Source organism: Triturus cristatus, chromosome 2_1 (genome assembly GCF_964204655.1).
Source record: "Triturus cristatus chromosome 2_1, aTriCri1.1, whole genome shotgun sequence".
NCBI lineage: Eukaryota > Metazoa > Chordata > Amphibia > Caudata > Salamandridae > Triturus > Triturus cristatus.
This window is the reverse complement of record NC_140581.1, coordinates 1,105,748,016-1,105,771,505: the sequence shown is the minus strand read 5'-3', so window position 1 is coordinate 1,105,771,505 and position 23,490 is coordinate 1,105,748,016. Positions and strand designations below refer to the sequence as shown.

Sequence of the window (23,490 nt, the reverse complement as noted above, 5' to 3'; positions counted from 1 at the left end):
CGGCAGGGGGGTGGAGTCGCAGGGGCAGCAGCGGCGGCGGGAAAAAAGGGCGGCGAAAACGGGCAGGCCAGCAGAAAACAAGAGCACAGGCACAATTAGGGAGAAAACAAGGGGGAAAAACATAACAGAGGCACAAAAATATAGAGACAAGCAATAGACCGAAAAACGGGCACATTACAGACAGGCAACACTGGCACAGACACAAGACAGACAACTACCTTGGCAGGGCAGTGGCACTAACAGCGGAGCTGCAGGGGGAAAGAGTAGGTCTCTGACCAGGAGGTGATATTACTGTAATGTGAGAACGCATACGACATAGAGCCAGATGTAGTAAGCATTTTACCAGGCACAGTAAATCAGAGGGTTTGCAACTAATAAAAATCTTCTTAAGTATACTAAACGTAGTGTATGATTCTGAAAACTTGCTTAGAAATGGTTACCGATTCGGTATTTGGATGGGCTATGTTTTGGGCATACCTTCCAAATTCCCAATCAGTACCTTAAGTATCAAAGGTTTACAACCATAATTCCAATTGCAAATCATTATAATTATCTGTGTCCCCAGTTTGGGTGGTAATACTTTTACAAAAGGAAAGGGGTCCCCTATGCGAACTGAAGTGGTAGCTGAAAACAGCCATTTATGGAAATTAGGCTACTTTAAAAAAAAAAAAAAAGTTTTTGGTTTTGAAATGCAAGGACAGGTGTGGTGGTCTGCTGCCCCTTGTAGATCACTATCCCTGTCTTTACAGTCAATCGGAGGGAGTTGCAATTTGTGACCTACTAAGAAATATTCATTAATCTGGTTGTTCTGTGACCGCCCCCACCCCAAACACACACCCACACCCAAATGCCCAAATTGTTACTTTACGATCCAATCTATTAGTAGAAAGGTTAGTTGGCAAAATAATTTAGTGGTTGCAAAAACGTAGCACACAAATTGTGACTACAGTTTTCATACATATAGTCCATAGTGAGGATATATCTCCTCAATGGAATTTGGCAGCAGAAAGTGCTCTGAAACCATTCAGTTACAGCCAGTGCAATGGCCCCATATGCAGGCCTGAGTGAAAGCCAGCAGAAAAATGAACAAGTGTACGCCTCTTTGGTATCTACCTTTTCCTGGGTGTGTTTAAGACTGTCTTTGAGGGGATGCTTATATAAGCAATGGTGATTTTTTTTGCTTTTTGAACCCCTTTTTTGTTGAATGTGAGGGTAATCCTCAGTAGTAACAATGGAAGAAGTTCCTCTGTCAAGACTTTCTTTGGAGAAGAACAGACTGCCTTGTTTCTGCAAAACAGACGCTAGACTTCAGGCTAGAACTCCCTGAAGCCAGGGGTGTACAAACCCCAGAGTGAAGCAGAGGCTCGAGAGACAGATGTATTTTACTGACCACAACAGCCAGCATTTGGCTTCTGACACTCTTGCCATCAATTGCCTTGACTTCCAGTGTCTTGAGATAAACAATTTAATACTAGACACTATGGGCCTGATTATGATGGAGGTCGGACCAAACGCCGACAGGGCGTCGGTGGCGGTATGACCACCGACACCCCTTCGGTCTGACTGCCAGATTACAATCCAGGTGGTGGGACCCTAGGTGGAAAGACTGCCGCTTCAGACAGGCTCAGTGACCCTGATGGCGTGGCGATCGGAATCGTAATCCCGACTGGAGGCAGTGCCGAGTCAGGCACCACCGTCTGGATTAAGATATCCCTTTTTAACAGCCTTTTCATGTCGGAAAGATCACCATGAAAAGGCTGTTAGAAACTGATTTTGGGGGCCTCCCAAACAGGCCCCCGTCCATCATGGGCCGCATGTAGTGCCCCCATGCACCTCCATGGACCGTGTGCCATGCACAGCATGGTGCATGGCACACGGTGCATGGATGTGCAGAAAGTGCTCCTCTACACTGTGGCTTGTGCTGCAGGCCTTCTCTTGGGCTGAAGCACAAGCCACCGTGTAAAGGAGCACTTTCACAACTACTTGCCCTATGTCAGGGCTTCTTTGTGTTAAGGCAATCTCCCACTCTGCCCTCAGCTGGCAGTAAGGTACCTACGGAAACTGAAGTGAGTACTAGCCCACACACATCATGCACATCCATCCATCATTCAACCTGGATTTCTTTACGCCACAAGAATGCTTATCAAAAAGAGTTGGCATGATTATTGAGAAAAGCAGGCTTAATAAAATCCACATCTCAAGGAAAACATAAGAATAAAAACAACCACTATAGAACAACCACTGGCACAGCCAATAAGTCTGACCTTAGGAAGACAGTGGTTTTTATTTAAACATATGCTTAAGGCATTAAAAGCTTAACAGTATTACGGTTAAAAACGTTGCCTTCTGCTTCAGAAGGAATGCAAAATATATAACGAAATGACGCATCACAAAAACCAAAAGAAAAGCAGAAGTTAAGGTAGAGATTGGCCTACCAGCTAAATTTGCCTACTTTTTTGGCAGATGAGCACAAGTGCACACGTAAAACGCAGTGAAGAGTGCGAATGGGTAAAGTTGGCTGACAGTGATTGGAGGAAGCAAAAATTTTAATGATACTTAAACAGACCAAAGGATGCAAAGGGCTGACCAAAATCCCCTCCATATTTACATATATAGATTTTTTATTTTTTTTTAGAAACATGAGGCTTGGAGGAAAGCTAAAGCGGTCTCCAGCATGAGACCTAAAAATTATATTTCTACTAAACGTCATTAGAAGTCACGAGTGATTGACAAACACCTAAAATTTAGTTTCTAAACTAAAATAAATTGCCTAGCTAACAGATCCCCTCCTGCACCTGAGATTCCTGGCGATTCTGTTCACGGGGACGATGAAGGGGCTGGACCTTCATGTCCCTTGAGGCTTCCTCAACCAGTGCCGGCCACTTCTGACCATGGCGCGGATGAGCAGAATCTCTGCGCCGACATGCTGGATCTAGATGACATCTTGCATCCTAGATCGTCCGACTGGGCGCCCTGTGACAAGGTCACACAGCACGTCGCCAGCCGCATCCGACGCCCGCTAGAGGCATCGGTGCGTAATTGCCTTAGGGTAGAGTGTCCGCGCCCCGCTTTAGAAGGGAAGGTGGCGTCAACCCCCGAAATTGACCCGTGTATGGTGACGTTTCTACAAAAATTTGTGAAGGATCCCAAGAAAGGTATCCACAGGTCTTGGAAGGCTTGCCAAGACATGCTCCTGGATATTCTTGGGCCCATCACAAAGATTCTCGATATGGCTGAATAGGCCAAGTCATCGGGGGCCCTGATCTCCCCTGAACACCTCTTCTCTTGGGCCCAGCACGTGGTGGTCTTTTTAGGGAATGCCAACTGCGCCCTGTCGACGGAGCGACGAAGATCCCTACTCATAAAGGTGGACCCCAAACTGGGGGATTTGGCAGATTCAGAGGCAGGTCCCATTGCCCAAGGGGGTCTCTTTGGTGAGCCCTTTATGAAGGAGTTAGGGCGTTTCATGAATACTTTCACGTCTTTGGACAGGGCGCAAACCTCTATTTGGAAAGTCTTTCGCCCGCGGGTTTTCCGAGGGGCCGGTCGAGGCATGGGGCGTTCCTCCAGCCGCCCTAACCAGCAGAGAGGAGGCTTCAACCAAGCGGCTTATCAAGATCAAGCCAGATTTGGCAACTTCTATCCTACGAGAGGACGGCGAGGGAAGAATCATGGTGGCAGAGGCGGCGGTGTCTCCAGCTCTTCCGGTGAGTGTTCTTTCTTCTTTCCAACTAAAACTGGGAGGCCGGCTGGCGCATTTTTTCCAGGCTTGGACTTCTGTCACGGGCGATGCATAGGTTCTCCAAACCGTCCAAGGCTTCCATATCGAATTCCGCGGGGAACCTTTCCAGCAGGCCCCGCCGCATCCTCTGGTGTTCTCAGCGATAGAGGACGCTTTAGTCGACCAGGAGGTCCACTCTCTTTTACTCAAAGGAGCGGTTGTGCAGTCCACTTACCACGCGCGCGGCTTCATCAGCAATCTTTTTGTAGTGGACAAGGCGGACGGGGGCCAGAGACCCATGAACAATTTGCGCGAGTTAAACGAGTGGCTGGTTTACCGCCACTTCCAGATGGAGGGAATCCATCTGCTCAGCGATCTTCTCCGTCCGAACGACTGGATGGCGCGCCTGGACCTAAAAGACGCGTATTTGACCATACCGATCTTTCCTCCACATCGGAGGTTCCTGCAGTTCCTTTGGCGGGACACAGTGTACGAATTCACCACTCTTCCTTTCGGTCTATCCTCCGCTCCTTGGTGCTTCACCAAGGGTTTGCGTCCAGTGATCGAACGTCTGCGCGCGTCCGGGATGCAACTCATAGTTTATTTGGACGACATTCTGCTCATGGCACAGTGTCCATCAGCCCTGTCTCGTCACCTTCAGACGGCAGTCAATTTGCTCCAAAGCCTGGGCTTTATAATCAACGAAGCGAAATCCAAGCTTGTTCCGTCCCAGCAGGTGGTTTTCCTGGGGTTTTCCATCGACTCGGTCGCCGCTACTCTCGGCCTTCCTTCCCGGAAGATGGCGAAAATCCGTCACGAGTTGAGGAGAGCTCTTACCCAACACCAACTCTCCCTCAGGCAGATAGCCCGCATCGTAGGTCTTCTGTCAGCATCCATCCAAGCTATTTTCCCAGGCCCCCTGCATTGCAGGGCCCTGCAGCGCCTCAAGGCACAGCATCTTCGCAAAGGCCTCTCCTATTCCCAGAAGGTGTCTCTCTCGGTGGAGGCTGGGGAGGAGATTCAATGGTGGCTTTCCAACATGGAGGCCTGGAATGGACGTGCAATTTTCGGTTTTGCGCCAGATATCGTTATCGAGTCTGACGCCAGCAGATCAGGTTGGGGCGCTCGTCGTGGCGAGTACACAACAGGCGGTGTGTGGTCTCCTATGGAACAGCAGTTGCACATCTACTGTCTGGAACTATTGGCGGGGTGGTTCGCAATCCAGTGCTGGACCAAAGACATGGTCCGTTCTTGTGTTCTACTCAAGATGGACAACGTATCAGCCGTCCGGTATATCAACCATCTTGGGGGCACGCGCTCCAGGGCGCTATCGGACATGGCAGCGAACTTTTGGAAGTATTGTCTGGACCATCATGTGTCGGTGACGGCGGAGTACCTTCCGGGTCGAGACAACCAGATAGCGGATTTTCAGTCCCGCCATCTCCACGACAGCAGTCTCTGGAGGTTGCACCCGGGGGTTTTCGCGGATCTGCAGTCTCTTTGGGGTCCGTTTTCGGTGGACCTCTTTGCCTCTCGCCTTGACCATCAGCTGCCCAGGTTCTTCAGTTGGAGGCCGGATCCCCTGGCGGCACAAATGGATGCGTTTCTGCAGGACTGGTGGAGCGAACTCGGCTATGTCTTTCCCCGTTTGCCATGCTCACGAGAGTCTCAGCCCAGGTGTGACGCCAGAATGCAGACGTGGTTCTGGTCTCCCCGATTTGGAGGTCTCAAGTGTGGTTTCCGGTTCCTCTGGAACTTTCTTGGGATGTTCCAATCCCACTCCCACTCTTTCCGACACTTCTGCTGAATCCGGACGGAGTACCTCATCCATTAATAGAGCAGGGCTGTCTCGCTCTCATGGCATGGAGAATTACTGGGGACGCTGGGCGGTCCCAGGCCTTTCGGGAGTGGCTGAGAAGTTCATGTCAATGGCTTGGGCCGACAGCACAGTCAAGCGCTACCGTTCCACCTGGAGAAGGTGGTATCGTTGGTGTGTGCGATGGGGTCTCAATCCCGTGGCAACGAATGTGACCTCGATTTTGAATTTTTTTGCCTCTTTGGCGGAGGACGGTTTGGCTTCTAGATCTATTAACACCTTCCGTTCTGCCATCTCGGCAGGTCACACCATGGTTGACGGGTCCCTGGTGGGCGAACACCCCTTGGTCTGTCGCCTTCTTCGAGGCAGCCGCCTCTCGCTGCCGCCTGAGCCTCGGTATTCTCAACTTTGGGATGTTAACCTGGTATTTAATTTGTTTCTGTCCTGGCAGCCAAATAGGTTCCTCTCTCGGAAGGAACTGTCAGCGAAATTGGCGATGCTTCTCTGTCTTATTTCGTGCAGAAGGGTTTCAGATGTCAAGGCCCTTGTCATTACTAGTCAGATTTTTTCCCCCTCGGGGGTCACTTTCACGATCCGCAGATGGACAAAGTGTGGTGCGCGATCGATCTCTTACCCAGCGTTTCCGAGTTCCCCGAAGCTCTGCGTGGTGACTTGCCTCAAGGCGTATGAGGAGATGTCAGAGGAATTTCGTCCTCCAGGCGAACAACAGTTGCCCCCCTTCCCCCACTATCGCCCGATGGGTGAAGTGGGTCATGCAGGAAGCTGCCGTTGACCTTTGGATTTTTGGCGCTCACTCGGCCAGAGGAGCGATGGCCTCTAAAGCATTTACCCTGGGAGCTCGTCTGGAAGACATTCTGAATGCGGCAGATTGGTCTTCAGACTCCACTTTTAAACAGTTTTATTTGAAGCCGATTATTGATATGGCTCACTTGGTGGTGAGCAGGCTTTAAACGAGCATAATCCTCGCCTCCGGTCCTGACATAGAAGGAAAAATTTCCTAACTATCGTAACGGAAAGTTTCAATTCTATTAAGGACTTGGAGGCGAGGATTATCCCACCCAGGGTACAACGTCTCTTTGTTTCCTTCCCTCCCACGTACTGGAGTAAGTAATACGTTTTATCGTTTTTCTGATATCACCAATGTTACCGTACAACTTTTGTTCTGTTGTTTTCCTTGCAGGCTAAACCTTAGCCACGACTGTCGCTTACAGTCTGTTTTGCGTTTCAGGCGACTCTGGAAAACAAGATTCGTGAGGCCTTTGGGCTGGCTGACCTACAGCAACGAAAGAGGGAGATTGGACAGTGAAAGAGGACTACCAGCACCTCGGGACCTATGATTGGAGCAGAGTAGAGGACACTCTGGACATGGACACTCTATTGTTTTGTTGTCATATTCTCAATGTATCATGGGAAAAGTTGTTGTTTTGATGACTTTAAAATGGCTGCTGTCTCTAAAGTAAAGAAAGATAAGCATAATCCTCGCCTCCGAGTCCTTAATAGAATTGAAACTTTCCGTTAAGATAGCTAGGACATTTTTCATTCTTACAGTGCAGTTCAGATTTCCACTTCACGAAGCCTGATAGAAACTAAATTTACTATTTAGGTTTCAGTCTTATAAAATGGGAAAAACAGGAGCATTTTCAGTTAAATCTACTTTATGACTGCTTTGGCCAATTTGTTACATTTTCCTCACCCCAAACAACATAGTTTGCCATGGCAGGCAATATTTCTGTATTTTAAGGCTGTTCCCATATGAAAAGAACTAATTACAAAATTGCTTTGGGGATCCCACACATGTGAAGATACATTCGATGTTTGTGGGTGACAGAGTAACCTTATGGATTATTTGCTCCGGAGGCCCCTGGAACCACCGGAGTTTAAGAGAATACCCACGAGGAAGGTGTTTACATATGTGTATAGATTAAAAATTCCACTTCAGAGGTAAAAGCAGATTGTGGTCTTTGGAACAAATGTGTCTCACGTTTACAGAACGTCTTAGAAAATATGTATTAAACAAGGTACAAGGTTCTTGAAATGCAGTATAATTTAATAACACATTAGCATACAATTTACACACACATTGATTCCATCAACACAAAACATTTAAAAGGCAATTTCAATCAGTATTATTTAATTTCACATACTTATGAGGGTTAATAGTCTCCATGGCAGCTCTTAAAGCGTCACAAATTAGATCCACTTTTTTGACATCCTTTGAGTCTGGTGACGCCTTGTCAGCAACTGCTGATGGGTACATTGTCTTCCTGACATCTTCTTCTCTATGAAAACAGACAATTATTGGCACACTAGTTAATTGTTCAGTACACATGACTTTCATTTGAGATCCATAAAATAACACAGACAGTTAAATTGCATGGAATATAATCAGTGCTCATCTTAATTGACTGGGGATGTGGTGCTTTATAAAGCTGCATATCATGTGATAGTTTGTAACACAGACAATGCAAGTGTGTTTGACTGGCTGCTGGCAACCACCTCAAGCAATATCAATCAGGTACAAATCAATAAGGATATTCAGTAAGGAGCGACACACATGTAGCAGATACAATACAACTTTAATAAAACACTAGCACATATTTTGGAAATGACAGCTAAACTGTAGCAAAATGGTTACATGTTTAGTACAATGCCAGCACAATTATAGCATAAGAAGAACAAGCATTTGCAATGAAATAGGTCTCGCATTAATGAAAGCTAGAGCTCTTGGTGTCTGAAAATGACAATGTTTTTTACTTTGGTTTCTTTGTATGCAGTGGAGTGATGATATTTGCATAGTGCTATTGACATCTGTATGACCTTACGGCGCAGGAGAACCACAAAATGGAAAATAGTTTATGAGGGAGGGGAGACAAGAGTAATATGCTGGCTGGAAAAAAAATGTAACAACATCCTGGAAATAGCAAACACTCATAGGGAATGGAAGATTAAGTAAAGCTTGGAGCAGGAACAACATACTTACGTTAATGCTTTTACACTTACTATTGAGAAATCAATGAGTGTTTTTGCCTGAAAAGTAAAGAATATGACTACAAGGCTGGAAGGGACCTGCTTCAATGTCCATTGCTTATATTCTTGCAAAACGTAAGCTGTATGGTTTAAAAAGACAACATCCCTGACCAGAAAGCCGCGCGGTACACATTTTATCAAGTAAAATAAGGAAAATCGCAGATAAATCTCTTGCTTACTCCCATAAAAAGCAGAAAGCCTCACACACAAAATATCACCAATACACTCTACGTTAATAGCAGTGCCTCTATAATGGACACATTAAAATATTCACTGTGCATTCCAGAGCGCAGTGCTTATATACAGGCACGCCAATATTCTCCACGGTGCTTACACAAACAAGCAATAAAATCAAACCTGCTCAAATACCCAAATGTCTGCTTTCGAGCTTATTTCAGCCTCAATTCAGTATATTAAAAACAACATACACTTTGAAGGATTGAGGAGATATCTTCAAAGATATCTATTGTACCCTGCGTTTCGTGGCAGGCTGCACCTAAACTGAGTAGGTTTAGGCAATGTTGGCGAAAATAAATGTGGCCCAATGATATTGGATATTTGGAATATGTGTACACATGCTGTGGTACCAGGTGGTCCCTGGTTTTATGCTTACTACCCTTTTAAAAACTGGGGGCTGCGAGATATCAGCGCCCGCATAGCCCTGAGCAGGTGACATGCATCTGAGGGGGCAAATAGATGCCACATAACGGAATAAACGGGAAACAGCAGTCACCCGAGTGGTCACAAATCAGGGACCCTGTTGCCTTCTAGGCCTGTGTACTCACTGAAGCACTTTGAGGCACTTGGTCAGCGTGGTGTGAACAAATATGCATTTACCACACCCACTGCTTGTTTATTTCCCTAGGTTCCTCGTGTTGCAAAGATTTCATTCACAATAATGGTGAGTTACGAGAGATTTGCGTCTGAGGCTACCTAACTAGCTATTGAATATATAAATTAATACCTGTATAAGACGTGCTGAAAGCCCCCTTCTGCCTTGGCATCTTCAAATGCCTCTGCCAGACACATGGAGCAGCAGGCGAGGCCAAAGTGTTGTTTTTTGGATACATTTCATGGAGGAACAAATCAAAAAGAGGAAAGATTGGGTAAGAGCTGTTGGTTGAAGCAATGATTTTCAGCAAGTGAGGAGGAACAAGACAGAGACACAGATGGAATAAGAGAGAGAGGGAGGAGGGGCAGTGGCAAAGTGGGAGAAGTGAACTCTGTTGTTTAGAGAAAGGTGATAATACGAAAGTAGAGCTTCACGGGCAAACTCTGTAAAGGGGCGCTAAAAATGTTTTTGGTTGTGAATAAAACCAATCTGGCCACTTTTCGTATTGTGATTCTGTTTTTGTCTCCGTTTCGAGGCTACACTGTGAAATAGAAAAATGTCAGAAGACGACGACATTTTCAGCTAAAATGTTTCTTTCTTTTTTGGATCAATTTCACAGAGGAATAAATCGAGGAAAGAGAGGATAAAAGCAGTTTGTTTAAGTCATGGTTTTTATCAAGTGAGCCGAGGAGACACCTAATGCCCTCCGATGTCCTCGCATGAAAATGTTATCGCAACAAGCTCCTACTCTGGAACTGGAGAACTGGTGCTCACGTAAAGCACTCCAATACCTTCTGGTCGGGGTTTGAATGCAAAACACGGGGATGCGGGAGAGCGTGTCCTGCCTGAAACAGCAGGTATGAGAAAGTCCTTTAAGAAAATAGTGCTCACAGACCGTAAATAAAACATACCAAGTAACAACACATGTAACGGGGCAGTCCTCATCGGAGGTTACAGCAGGAGAAAAGGAGGTACTAAGAAGGAACTACTAAGCCTATTCACGAATCAAAAGCCATAATTTACAAAGGACAGTAACAGGAGCCAATTGAAAAGATGAGTGGAAAATGAGAGGAGCTTAAAGTCCATACCTCAATACAGTATGTCTCGAAGAGACAGAGCAAGAGCTGCCTAGGCGAGACTTAAAAAACAGCCTTGAATCACCCGTAATGCAGCAAATCAAAAGCACAATAATAATTCTGCAAATCATACTAGAGCAGGAGAATCTGGCCTTTCGCCCTCCCTGGAAAACTTAATTTTAGCAGCTAGCAAAAGGAAACCCATACCAACCTCTCAGCCTCTCTCACTTAGAATGGTGTAACAGGGGCAGTGACTGTGGGAGCGATGGCAGATATGCACTACTCCGTATGCGGGCCTCACAGAAGCAACAACACCCCTCCTTTTATACACTAAAAGCTGGCTTACGTCATGTTCCCTTCCTGAAAAAGTGGCACTCTTGATGCGATCAGTGTTTTCGCTAACCCAGGACACTCAACTTCGGCTCTCACTGGTACCAACCAATCATCATTCCGGGGCCATACAACTACTCCTAAGCTTGTTCGGGGCAATATGACCTCAACGGTATGTCTCTCATGATCCACATACCTTGGCCTGGTACAGTAAACACAGCACCTTGGCAGATAATTATGTCTATTAAAAATGGCGAAAAGCATCACAAGATCATCTGCTATCTTAGCGTGGTACATGGGTTTCTGCATGCATTTTTGCTCATCAGCACTGCCTGAACTAATTAACCCTTTTGTGTTACAATGTCTTCCGCAACTATGCCCTATATACTACACAGCATGTTATTTTATAACGGAATACAAGAAGGATAAACTTTAGTACCAATTGAAATATATCAAAAACATCGTGCTTTTGTGTCACTTTAGGCTGAAAAATGTATATGGCACAATGTTGTCAATCATAGCCAAGGAAAGGATGTCAATGAGAAACAACACAAACTTCCTGACTGAAGAGACAAAGGGTGAAAATTTAGCATCAGAAGACAAGAAGAAAGGATTCAAAAAGCAAGCTCATTAAAAGGAACACCTATGGTCTCATAACTACTAACCATGTACAACCTTCATAGGAGGAAATTAATTGACAAAGCACTTTTTCTGAGGAGACTATCTTTGAAAAATCAAAATTGTGGCTATATTACCACTTACGTTAGAACACTTAGGTCATGTCAAGCCTCAGAAACTGCAAATTCCAAGATCCATAGGATTTTATTTTTTGTAGTATAATTTTATTGATTTTACAAATAGTACAACACACAAAATTCGACTGTCAATATCAGTAGTGACTGTGCGTTACAAATGGCAGTGGCAAATATCACAACATCAGTGTCCATACTGAATGTATCTACACATTTCTGAAGGAAAAAATAAGAGTTAGGTCTTCGATCAGTACATAATCTCAGCAAAGTAGGGTAAACACAAATGACATATCATGAACATGTGAGAAAGGAAACAGTCTGAAAATTGAGAAAGTGAGCATTGCATATTGTCGCATCAGTCCTAATACTAACAAAATAATAAGTAAGAAGATAACCACCTCCCCCCCGGTTCATTGGTTCATAAATACAGAGAAATAACCCAATCTCCTGTGGAACCACCTCTCGTGCGTTTAAAGACTGTGTTACATAGTGGTACATAAAGACATATAATGACAACCTTAGTGGGCAAAAAGGTCCACATACATGTTCACAAGGAGTAATTAGCTGATATTTGTGAAATAGATATAGTCACGTCATTCAGGGGAATACAGGAGTAGCGGGGTGAGTCTGAGCTATTGGTGACGCTGGGGGTGTAAAGGAATCCATAGCTTTGAAAATTTCCAACATTTGATCCCATTCCAAAGAGATGAGAGTCTTACGCAGGCCCCGGAATTCCTCTTGTCGGATTATAGCACTCTCAGCCATTCCCCATCGTGTCAATTCTGTGTGCCAGTAGAGTGGCGTAGGGGGAGAGGCAGACTTCCACCTCATTGTAATCGCTCGCATAGCAATGAGTATTGCCAAGTCCGCAAACTTGAGTTGTACCTTCTGCTTTTTAGGGCGTCCATGGAGGCCCAAGAGGCAAGCTTCTGGTGACAACCAGTCAGACGTGTTAGTAACTTCTCGTATGGCATAAATAACAGCATTCCAGTAAAAATGAAGTCAAGGACAGGTCCATAGCATATGAATTAAGTCTGCATCTGCCTCCTGGCATCTAGGACAGGAGAGTTGGGCATCTGGGTATATACTGTTAAGACGGTGTGGTGTGAGGTAGGCTCTATGTAAGATCATGGATTGGATGAATTTAAAACGAGCATTTCGGGATACTTTCTTAGGAAATTCCAGTATCGAGGCCCATTCTTTATCTGTGAATTCCTTGTTGAGGTCTAATGACCACCAGGTTCGGAGTAAAAGTTGGGGTGTGCTGGAGTGAGTACTGATACCCCTATACAGCCAACGGATAAGAAGTCTTCCTTCCCCCATAAGGTGTAACACGTGAACTAAATCATGTTTAGGGGGTTCGATCCCTTCAGGAGCCCAGTGTTGTTTAATATAGCGGACTAGTGCAGCATGTAGGAGAAATAAAGTTGAGGGAACTCCCTGGGCACGCAGGAAATTGTCGTGATCAGTCAGAGTGCCCTCTATAAACAGTGCTCCCACTGTCGAGACCCCCTCGTTTAACCAGGAGGATAACATTCTATTAGTAATTATACCAGTAGCGGTGGGGATCCCAATTAATGGGATATTGGCGAAGTATGGAATAACTTTCTTGGTGTATCTGAGTGTTTGTTTCCAGTATAGGAGGGCTGTATTAAGCAAGAGAGGGAGCGTATGTGGAATCCTACCAGTCGGTAATAGCATGTTGTGTAAAGTACCCTGATGTAAAAGTCGTGGGGTGTATTCTATTTCCTAGAAGTGCCACCCCGCTAACCAATATGAAAGCCATTGTAATTGGCTAGATAGGCAATAGGCCTTAAAAACAGGCACTCCTAGACCTCCCTCCTCCGTGACCGCCGCTGTTTCTAAAATATAGGGGAGACTCCGTATATTGAGTGATGTACTGCGGCCCGGAACAAAGCCGCATTGATCTATGTGAACTAGTTTGGAAAGGTAGGGTAAGAGTCGATTGGCCAATACTTTACTAAGTATTTTATATTCAGTGGACAGTAAAGAAAGAGGACGGTAGCCAGAAATGTCACGGGGGTCTCGGCTGGGTTTAGGGAGAGAGGTCACTAATGCCTGCATGGTCGTTAGGGGTAAGGCAGATTTATCCAATGCTGTGTTGTAAAGAGTTTTAAGGTGTGGGACCAAGTGTTCGGTATAAGGAGCATAGAATTCCACGGGTAGGCCGTCAATGCAGTGGGAGTTATAGGGCCTTCCAACTCAAAGTGAATGCCATCTGACAGCTGGGGAAAGGGTAGGCCATGAAAAAAAGGCCTTAATGTCATCAGGTGAGAAGGTAGTAGGAGCAGTGTATAAGCGGTGATAATATGTAAAGAACGCTAAATTAATGTCTGCTTGGGTAGACACAACCGATCTGTCCGGGACATAAACTTCTGTAATGGCAACTGGAAGAGGAGAATCCCTGATGAGGCGTGCAAGGAGAGTACCTGATTTATCAGCGTCTTTGTGACTGTATTATGTATATATCTTTTGATCTATGAACCGGAGACATTCCAGAAGCTCAGCATGTTTAATTCTGGCCTCTTGAAGGTGAGAGCGTTGTAATGGGTCAGTAAGGGCTACGTTTTCAAGCCTATTGAGGGAGACCTCCACTATGGTAAGCTGTTTGTTCACTTCTTGCCGGGCCCCCACAGTAGCTCCGATTGCTGTGCCCCGGATGACAGATTTGAATGCATCCCATTCCACCAGGTAAGAAGGGGCCGGGCCCCTATTTTCAGTGAAATAATGTGTAATTGTGGTGCCCAGAGTAGTGCGAAAGACTGCGTCTTCCAGCAATTGTGGCCAGAGTCGCCAGGTGGGGACCGGTGTGGGAATTCTACCCCATGCAAGCATTACTTCCATTGGAGTATGGTCGGGTAATGTTTTCCCAAGATATGTGAATTCTGCCATCTGGGACATCAACAATGTACAACAGAATATTCTGTCTATTCTAGTGTGCAACTGGTGTGGAGGGGAATAGAAGGAATATTCTCTGCAGTCAGGGTAGTGAACACACCATATATCTTGTAATGTCCAACCCGTAGCCAAGGCATGTAAGAATTCCGCATGTTTATTGGGTTTTGCTCCTCGTAGTGGGGGATGTGAACGATCTAAATATATGTCTAGGACCAAATTAAAATCACCTCCGAATACCCAGGAGATATGTGCCCAGTATAATAACACGGTATTAAGCTTGGTAAGATAATTAGTCCGGTCAGAATTCGGGGCATAAACACATCCAAGAATCACTGGAGAGACGTCCAAGTTTCCAAACAACAATACATAGCGTCCCTCAGGGTCTACTCGCTGTTCTATTAATGTGAAGGGCACCCCATTCAGAATCCAAATCAAGGACCCCCTGGCAAAAGCAGAATAAGAGGTATTAAAAAACAGTCCTTTCCATTTCCTATGCATTTTAGAAACTTCTGAATTAGTCAGGTGAGTTTCTTGAATGAAAGTTATATGAACTTTGCGTCTATTCAGCTGGGCACAGACACAATGTCTTTTATGCACAGAACCCATTCCCCAAACGTTCCATGTCAGTATTTTATATTTGCCCAAAACAGCCATAGCTTAACAGGGTATCGTAGCAATGCACCATATAAGAGACTGTGGAGCACAGAAGGAGACATAATGTAACCCGAACCAGGAACCAAAAATCCCATTATCAAACAAAACCTCAGAATTCTAGGGCCAACGATCAAACTAGGTTGGTCCAAACTTGCACTAAAACACATTACATTCATACTGTTATATACTGCAGCAGCTGCGAGGGGGTGGGCGCCAAGAAGAGCATGGTCAAGCTTGAGGCGTCGAAACTACACCCTAGGCCGGACCCTGTAATAAAGGAATTAAAAGCCGAACCTGGGGGGAGAGAGCATGTTATAATCACACTTGCACAGTGTACATCTCCTTGCAAATAGGTCAGACCCCATGATAAATACAAATAAGATAGAAACCTGGAAAAACAAATGGGAAGAGCATGTACATTGATGTCCACATCATGTCCAGGTCCCTGCAAACAGTAATAAAAGTCTGTTAGGAATGAGTGTGGTTAAGAAGCAAGTAAGATCATAAGGTCCATATAAGCAAGTTTAAAGAATATATATGAAAAATAGTTCTCTATATTAATGCAAATAAGATCTCAAGATCCAAATGAGCAAGTCAACCATATAGATCCTTCACAATTTGAGGAGTTATCGAGGGGAACAAGACATCATTACTTTCAGAGTCAGATGGTAATGGATCGTCGTCCGACTGCTCCGGGGACATGACCCGCGTGGAATCACGGAAAGAAGCAGCAGCCAGCAATGCAGATGCCTGCCCTGTGATAGCCTGCGCCAGTTTAGGTTGTTGGGTTGAGAGCATTCGGATCGTTCTGGTGCAACGGGATCCCGATTTGACTGGCTGTACTGGTAGACGTCGCAACTGTTGGTCCATGTTAGCCAAGGACTGGGGAGGCAGAGTGGATTCCAACCAAGCGTTAGCTGTTTCAGGACATTAAAAAAAGTGAGCTTTTTGTTGATAGAGAATTTTCAAACGTGAGGGAAACAGCAAAGCGTATGACAGGTTAAGGGCCTGGAGCTTTTTCTTGAGTGACTGGTAGGAGGCTCTTTGACGCTGTACCTGTATGGTGTAGTCTGGGTAGAGTGAATTTCGAGTGTTCTCGTATTAAATAGGTGTGTTTTCACGTGCTTTTTGCAGTAGGTGGTCGCGATCCCTGTAATTAAGCATAAGGGCAATGAGCGGCCTAGACGGTAAACCCACAGTTGGCCTTCTGGTAGGTATACGATGCGTACGAAAGACCCTCCAGGGCCACATGTTCTTGAAGTCATTTCTCCACAAAACGGGTCGCATCTGGCCCCTCCGATCTCTCCGGCATACCTATGATACAGATGTGTTGCGCCTAGCCCTTCCCTCCGTCTGTCTAGTAGGGTGGCGAGTCGTTTCTGCATTTGTGCCAACTGTTCTGAGTGGTCTTTCTGTTGTGGCACCATCTCCGCAAGGGTCTGTCTGTGGTCTTTGACTGTATCAGAGAGTTTGGCGTGATCCGCCTTCAGGAGATTGAGATTAGTGGTAATGGTGCCCATTTGATGTTCCATGGCCTGGCGTGACGCTTTAATCTCATTAAGTATTTGGTCCAGTTTGTCTGGGAGGGGGGTGTCAGGGCCGTTGGCGGGACACAGCTAATCGAGGATGTTTGAGAGGCCGAGTCGTAGTCTCGCTGTAGCGATATATCCCCTACGGGCATATCAGACTGTTTCTCTTTCGTGCGACCCATGACAGCACAAGGGATGAGCGCTGCCAGAGAAGAGGACCCGAAGGCACTGTGACAGTGACTTGAATCAGAGCCTGTGCAATCCAAAAAAGAAAAAGGCAGAAGAAGTGGGGGGGGAGAATTCCAAGCGTTTGGTCAGTCAGCGCTGCAAATATGAGGAGCCAAGCAAGTATCCAGGGTGAAATTACTTGCCGAACTCAAGTCGAGCACTATTCATATACTGTAAGGCAAGATGGGCAGGCGTTGCACATAACAAACAGGGGGATTACAGTCAAGGCAGTTCCAGAGGGATAAAACTAAATCAAGGAGGATGGCAAGTGGATGTGCTCTGTAGACTCCAGGCAGGGCACCCCAGGCTCGTGGCAGAACTGGCTGTAGAAGCCCTCGGTATTAGAAGTCCACCCCTGTCTTCCCACTTCAATGCCACCTGGCCTCCTCAAGAGCACGCATAAGCAGTGGATAGTATAACCGAAGAGAGACCGGACATCGTGAGTACCTCTGCAATCACTCAGGGGAGCATCCACTTAAGAAAATGAATCTACCGGAGTAAGTTCAGGCACTGTGGAGCAGGACTGAAGAGCTATGGAAGCTGCCAGTTCAATGACGCACACAATGTAAATCGAGGCAACGGTGTCCCGCCGATCCACTATCAGTCCAATGAGGGACACCAGCCTCAGGACAGTTGGGCAAGCGAGGCAGAGGTCCTCCGGACGGGTTCGCCTGGGATTTAAGGTCCAGAGTATGGGCAGGCACTGGGAAAGTGAAAGTGTGTCACAGGGCGCTCGGTGATATAACGCTGTATTCCGGGATCCCGTCCTCATAGTCGGGTAAGGGGTCACGCATCTTCGGACAGCCCATGGCCCAGCAGAGAGTTGGCTCCGGAACAGTTTCAGGTGGTGCCCGGCAGTGAGCAGCGCAAGGTCTTCAGACTCCGTCCCTCAGGAAAGCCGCGCCCTCTCAGTCTCCGCAGGTAACGTCTTTCGAGTTCAGACCCTCGCGGCGGTTCACAGCAGCCTCGGGGTCCTCCAGCATCGCAATGGAAGCAGATCGCTCTCCACCCTCATCCCAACATGTAGAGGAAAAAGTCAGGCAAAGATGCCACAAGGTTCCGCTTCCAATAGCAGGAGTTAGCGGGTCCCTGCCAGGAGCTCCGTTAAGGTGCGGCCGCCATGCTCGGCGGTTAGCTAAGCCCCCCCTTCCAAGATCCATACGATAACACATGAAAAGCTAGCTGATGCACCATTATTTCACAAGCTTGTAACATTGACATGCATATAAAGCCTCCTAGACTAAAACATACTTCATCACTTTCTACCATAGCGAGAGGGAATTGCTGGGTGCAACATGTCATGAACTAGCATTTTAGGCAAAAAAAGTGAGGCCCCAAACCAAGAGACTATGTCAGGACGAACATCATGTTCCATTTCTCACTAGTGGTTGGTTCAGGCTAACCTGCTCAGAAAATGTGCCTGTGCATTGCCTTTCCCAGCTGAAAGGGAGAAGTTGTGCTTAGTTTCCTTTGCCCTTGTGCACTCTCTAATTTCCACAACAATCTAACTTGTTGATGTATTGAACTGAAGTAGAATTGATTATGAGTACCTCATGTTTTAGGCCCTCCAAACAACGATGTAGGAACAAAAAGAGAGAAGTGCCAAAGAAACTGCCATAAACTGCAACAGGCTGATGTGCAGGCTACGATACTGTTACAACCCTACAGATCAACAATTCATCCAGGTGTTAACCAACACCTAAAAAAGAGGTATTCATCACCAAGACTTAAATCTATGTGTGTTTGAAAGGCTTTCCTTCCAGCAGACTCTCACTTGGCATCTAGCAAAGGAGATCTACCACCATAGGGTCAGATATCAACACACTGGTGCACAAACACTGTCTGCTTCAGGGGTTCAAACAATACGGTTGTAGACATAGTAAGAGGTGTCATTTTGCCAAGATTTGAAATCACATGGTGAAAATCTTGAGGAAATTGTTTGAGACATCTTAAAAAGTGTGTCTTACTTACTGATACCAATGAATAACAATCCAATGTTGCAAAAATTTAATTCGATTTAGTTGGAATTAGTTAAAGTTTGTAATTAATGTAATTTTCTTGGACCAAAGATGACTGAACCATCAGAGGGCAGATTCAAGATTTGAATCTCAAATCAAGAGAGCAAAGAGTGGTAGTCAAGCACACCACCATAAAACAACATGGCAACACTGTTACTCCCTTGCAAAGAAAACAGTATATTCTTAGGAGTTGGCATTTTCATCGGGTTGATATTTAAGAGTTTGAGCGGATGTATCAGCAACGTTTGCGGGCAACGTTGAGAATAGATACACAAGTACAGTAGCTGTTCACCCAGACGACTATAGTGTTAAATGTTAATGCTAAATGAAACTGTAGAATAAGAAAGCTGTTTGCAGATTTTATGTAGCATCTGTCGACTTTAAGTTCTTACTGGTGCTCACAGAGTATTGCCATCTAAGTTGTCGTACTCGCTCTTTAAAATCTCAGAGGGAGAGGATGAGAAACCAGTAGAAAGAACAAACGCAGATTAAGGTCATGCCCAAATCCGTTTTCAGTGTTATGAAGCAGCTGTAGGATGGTATGGTTAATAATATTTAAAACACAAACAATTGTTTACATCTTATTACTTGTTTCTAAAGACCATATTCTTAATGGGACCAGGAAGCTTAGACAGGTATACATAAGCTTATTCCACCTTATACCTTCATTCCCACACAGACTAAGTCCAATTACTATGAAGCGGCAGTAAAGAATGTCTGTTAGACCTGACAGCCTTAGGGTGGTCTGCCCCCCCAACTTATTGCCTTCCTCCTCCGCTTTTCTGACCTCGTTTTTGCTGGTATTAGGACTCTGCACACTTTACCACTGCTAACCAGTGCTAAAGTGCTTGTGGTCTCTCTCCTAAACATGGTAATATTGTTTCACCCCCAATTAGTATATTTAATTTATTTAGAAGACCCTAGTAAAGTGGTAATACATGTACCCGGGGCCTGTAAATTAAATGCTACTAGTGGGCATGCAGCACTAATTGTGGCACCCACTTAAGTAGCCCTTTAACCATGTCTCAGGCCTGCCATTGCAAAGCCTGTGGCTGTAGTTTACAATGACATGTCGACCTGGCAAAACAAACCTTTTGCCAGTCCCAAACCTTCTTTTTTATGCATGTAAGTCACCACTAAGGTAACCTTGGACACCCCCAGAGGACAAGGTGCAATGTTTTAAGTTTTACATGTCCTGGTAGTGAATAACTCTCAAATGTGTTTTTCACAACTACACTCCCATAAGATAAAAATGGGGTTACCTTATCACATTTCTAAGAGTAATTTCCAATTGGGAAGAAATAAACTCTTCAAGTCTGGTATCTCTGAACTCGCAATATAAAATCCCAAATGACTGCGAAGTCTGATTTTAAATTGTAATTCTGAAAATGCCTATTTAGAAAGTTGGCCTTTTGTTGCTTTAGCCATTTTGTGCCTGTAGCCGGTCTTTGAATACACGGCTGGGTATAGTTGGCAGTTGGGCTTTGTGTATTCCTCCTAGCAGCCACACACAACGGGAGCTTAGATGTGTCTCAATACGCCATCTCTGGCGGGATGGGAGGTAGGAGTTGGGCACAGCCTCTTATATCTGAATAGGGTGAGGCCTGTCCACATACAAAGGGCTGCATACTCCCTGTAGTGAGTCTGGAGCCAGGGCAGGAAGAAGGACTGCTGTACTGTTGAATGACTGCCACTCTGCTGGACTCCTGCTTTGCTGTGCTGATCTGCTGCCCTCTTGCCTGGGTGAGAAGGACTGGGCCTGCCTCTTTTGACCCCAGAACCCAGAGTGACTCCAAGGGCTAGTTGACTGCCCTCCTGATCTGAAGCCTCAGGGACATAACAAGCTTCCAAACCCTGCACCTGCACTATGCCATCTGCGAGTCTACCCTGCCAAGAGGTGCCACCCCAGTCCTGGGCCCTTGGAAGTGAGCCTAAGGGGCTTGATAGCAGAACTGATGCATCTTCGCTGCAAAGCAACGCATTCTCAAGCAGAACATACGCATCACCTCAGCTGAGCGGTGCATCCCCGAGCAGAACCTACGCATCGCTGCAGCAGCGTAGTTTGGACCCGTCACAAAACACTTGCATTGCCGCTGCAACCGCATCTTGGGACCGATGCATTACCTTTGGACCAGCCACTGAGCAACGCTTTCTCCGGTGCAGGTCCTTGCATCTCTCGTCAACAGCAGCCTCTACACAGAAATTCCGCATCGCAGATTCACCACTCATCAAAATAGAAGCATGGCCTTAGCTGTGCATCACATTCCCCACACCTGACTTTGCATTGCAAGCCTTGTCGGCGGGATTATCAATGTAGACGTAACAGGGCCTAACACCGCCGCCTCACCGCACCTCAGAACCAACGCATCGCCTCGGCTTCGCATCACATCTTTGACGCACATCCTCGCAACCCTCCTCAACCAGGCTATAAGCTACTCTGTTCAGCAGACCTAACTGGGTCCCTGGAGCTGGCCCACGCTCCATCACGGTCGGCCTGAATTTGTAACTTTGTCCCAGTCTAGCACAACTAGATATACCCAATAGTCCTTTTTGCTTTTTGGTGCGATTTTTCACTATAAAATCTAAAGTTCAATAACACCAGTTCTAGATTTTTGTCATTTCGGTCTAGTTGCATTTATTAAATTCAGATCTGTTCTTCTAACCTGGTGTGGGATCCATTTTATGTTTGAAGTGCTGCACAAATATTTTACACATTGCCTCTAAGTTAAGCCTGACTTCTCTCTGCCAAGCTACCAGAGGGTGAGCACAGGTTAATTTAGGATTTGCCTGTACCATGTCCTGACTAGGATTTTGGTTGCTGCTTGAACGGGGTCATACCGCAGTCATCTAGTAACCCAATTATTAACAAGATCTATCACTGAAATGCTGCAATTAACAGAAGGTCACCATGTAATGGATAAAAGGACTTCATCAGTACTATAAGATGCCTGCAGGAGGGAAAAGCGCCATCAGTGGAGCCACAGTAAAAATCATACAAAGCTAGGCAAGCAAAGAGAAGTTGGCATAACAGAGGAAACAAACAACTGGTAAAAGCAAAAATGGTATTCAGAAGCCTGCTATTTGCAGCCAAAAAACTGAAGAAAAAAGTAATCATCCAGATACCATGTGTGTAAGATGATCATTGTTTTCTACAGTTACTGGCCTAATCCACCTCTTCAATATAAGGAATTTGACCTGCCTAGATACCAAATAGACTTTACATCTATTTGTGATTGGTTCAAAGAAGACATGGTGTTACTCAGGCTCCAAACCTAAGCCTCTTCAATTTACTAGGGGCTTTGCTGAACATGTGAATATACAAAACTAACACATAAGGCTAGTGCAAACGCCAGAGCTGACCAATGTAAAAACCGCCTGCTGCTTCCGTCTTTGGAAAAATGTAAGTACATATAAGTTTGAGCATTATATGGAAAAAATTTACACTTACTTCAATTCTGTCAAAAACAAATTTATGTTATTTACAGAATCAATCTGCTTTACAAAGGTCTCCACATTTTCCAGAAACACCTAGAGCATAAAAAGAAACACCTGATCAAAATCAAATAAACTTTTACTCTAAATCAATGCACTGAATATTTATTTAGCAGATAACCATTATAAGTATCTTCAATAATATGTAAAACTGCCCAGGAAAAGGTTTTTTCATAACAGAAAAATAACACTGCCAATTGAAGACATAATTTCTTTATACTCAGGTTTTCTTTTTAACTGGTTTTATTTATTCACTCAGCTACACATTCTTTGGCCGGCGAGAACTAAGCAAATGACAGATGAGTCAAAAGACAATCACTCCAATGGACACAAATCCTCCACCCCAATTCCTTTGAACAACAATTCCACACACCTCTCACATACAGTTTGTGCATGTCAAAAACATATTCTTAGCACAACTGTTTCCCTCTTGTTGAGTTCTTCCATGTTGGAACGGGAGACCCAAGATGACCACTCCCTGTTCTTTCACAATCTGCACTTTAAAGCGATGTTCACCTTCTGAGAACCTCCTCCTCCCAGTATCTATTTAGTTTGGGGGAATGCCAAAGCAGGTGTGTCAATGTGCCAGTAGCTCGGCATCCATTCCATTGGTCGCCATTTCTATATTTTTCCAATACTGCTAATTTCTCACGCTATCTACAGTATTACAGTGGAGAGAAAGTCTAGTTAGCCTTGAGTAAACCTTCTTTCAGTATATCTAAGTGTCTTTTGCCTCCTTGCCCCTAATATGGAACCAGAGATTATATTTCTTTGTATGTTGCAGAAATCTGAAAACACCAAAGTTTAGGACTCTTGACTGCAAGCCCTAAACATGCAACACTGACTCAATTCATTGCTCATAATACTAGCGGCTATTGATAATGATACAAACACATTTACATTTCCCAAACAATATTAGCAGCTATGTACCTGTTTCAAAGAGAAATGGCCCAAATAGGCAGAAAATTTGAAGTTTACAAGAACAGGGAGTGTAGGTGTATATTTATTATCGAGCTACCTTTTTTAAACATAGCAAGAACACTCTACCACTCTACCCTTCTGTTTTCTATGCATA

General features: G+C 45.2%; 1 protein-coding gene across 1 annotated transcript in view; it reads right to left on the bottom strand.

Moving 5' to 3' along the window:
* ELP1 (elongator acetyltransferase complex subunit 1) overlaps positions 1 to 23,490 on the bottom strand; it is a 754,242-nt gene that overhangs the window by 377,478 nt on the left and 353,274 nt on the right. Inside the window, exons 22-23 of the mRNA XM_085636502.1 lie at positions 22,372 to 22,451; positions 7,703 to 7,837 (exon numbers count right to left, since the gene is read on the bottom strand). Coding sequence (XP_085492628.1) covers positions 7,703 to 7,837; positions 22,372 to 22,451 — 215 coding nt within the window. The remainder of the gene's footprint in view (positions 1 to 7,702; positions 7,838 to 22,371; positions 22,452 to 23,490) is intronic.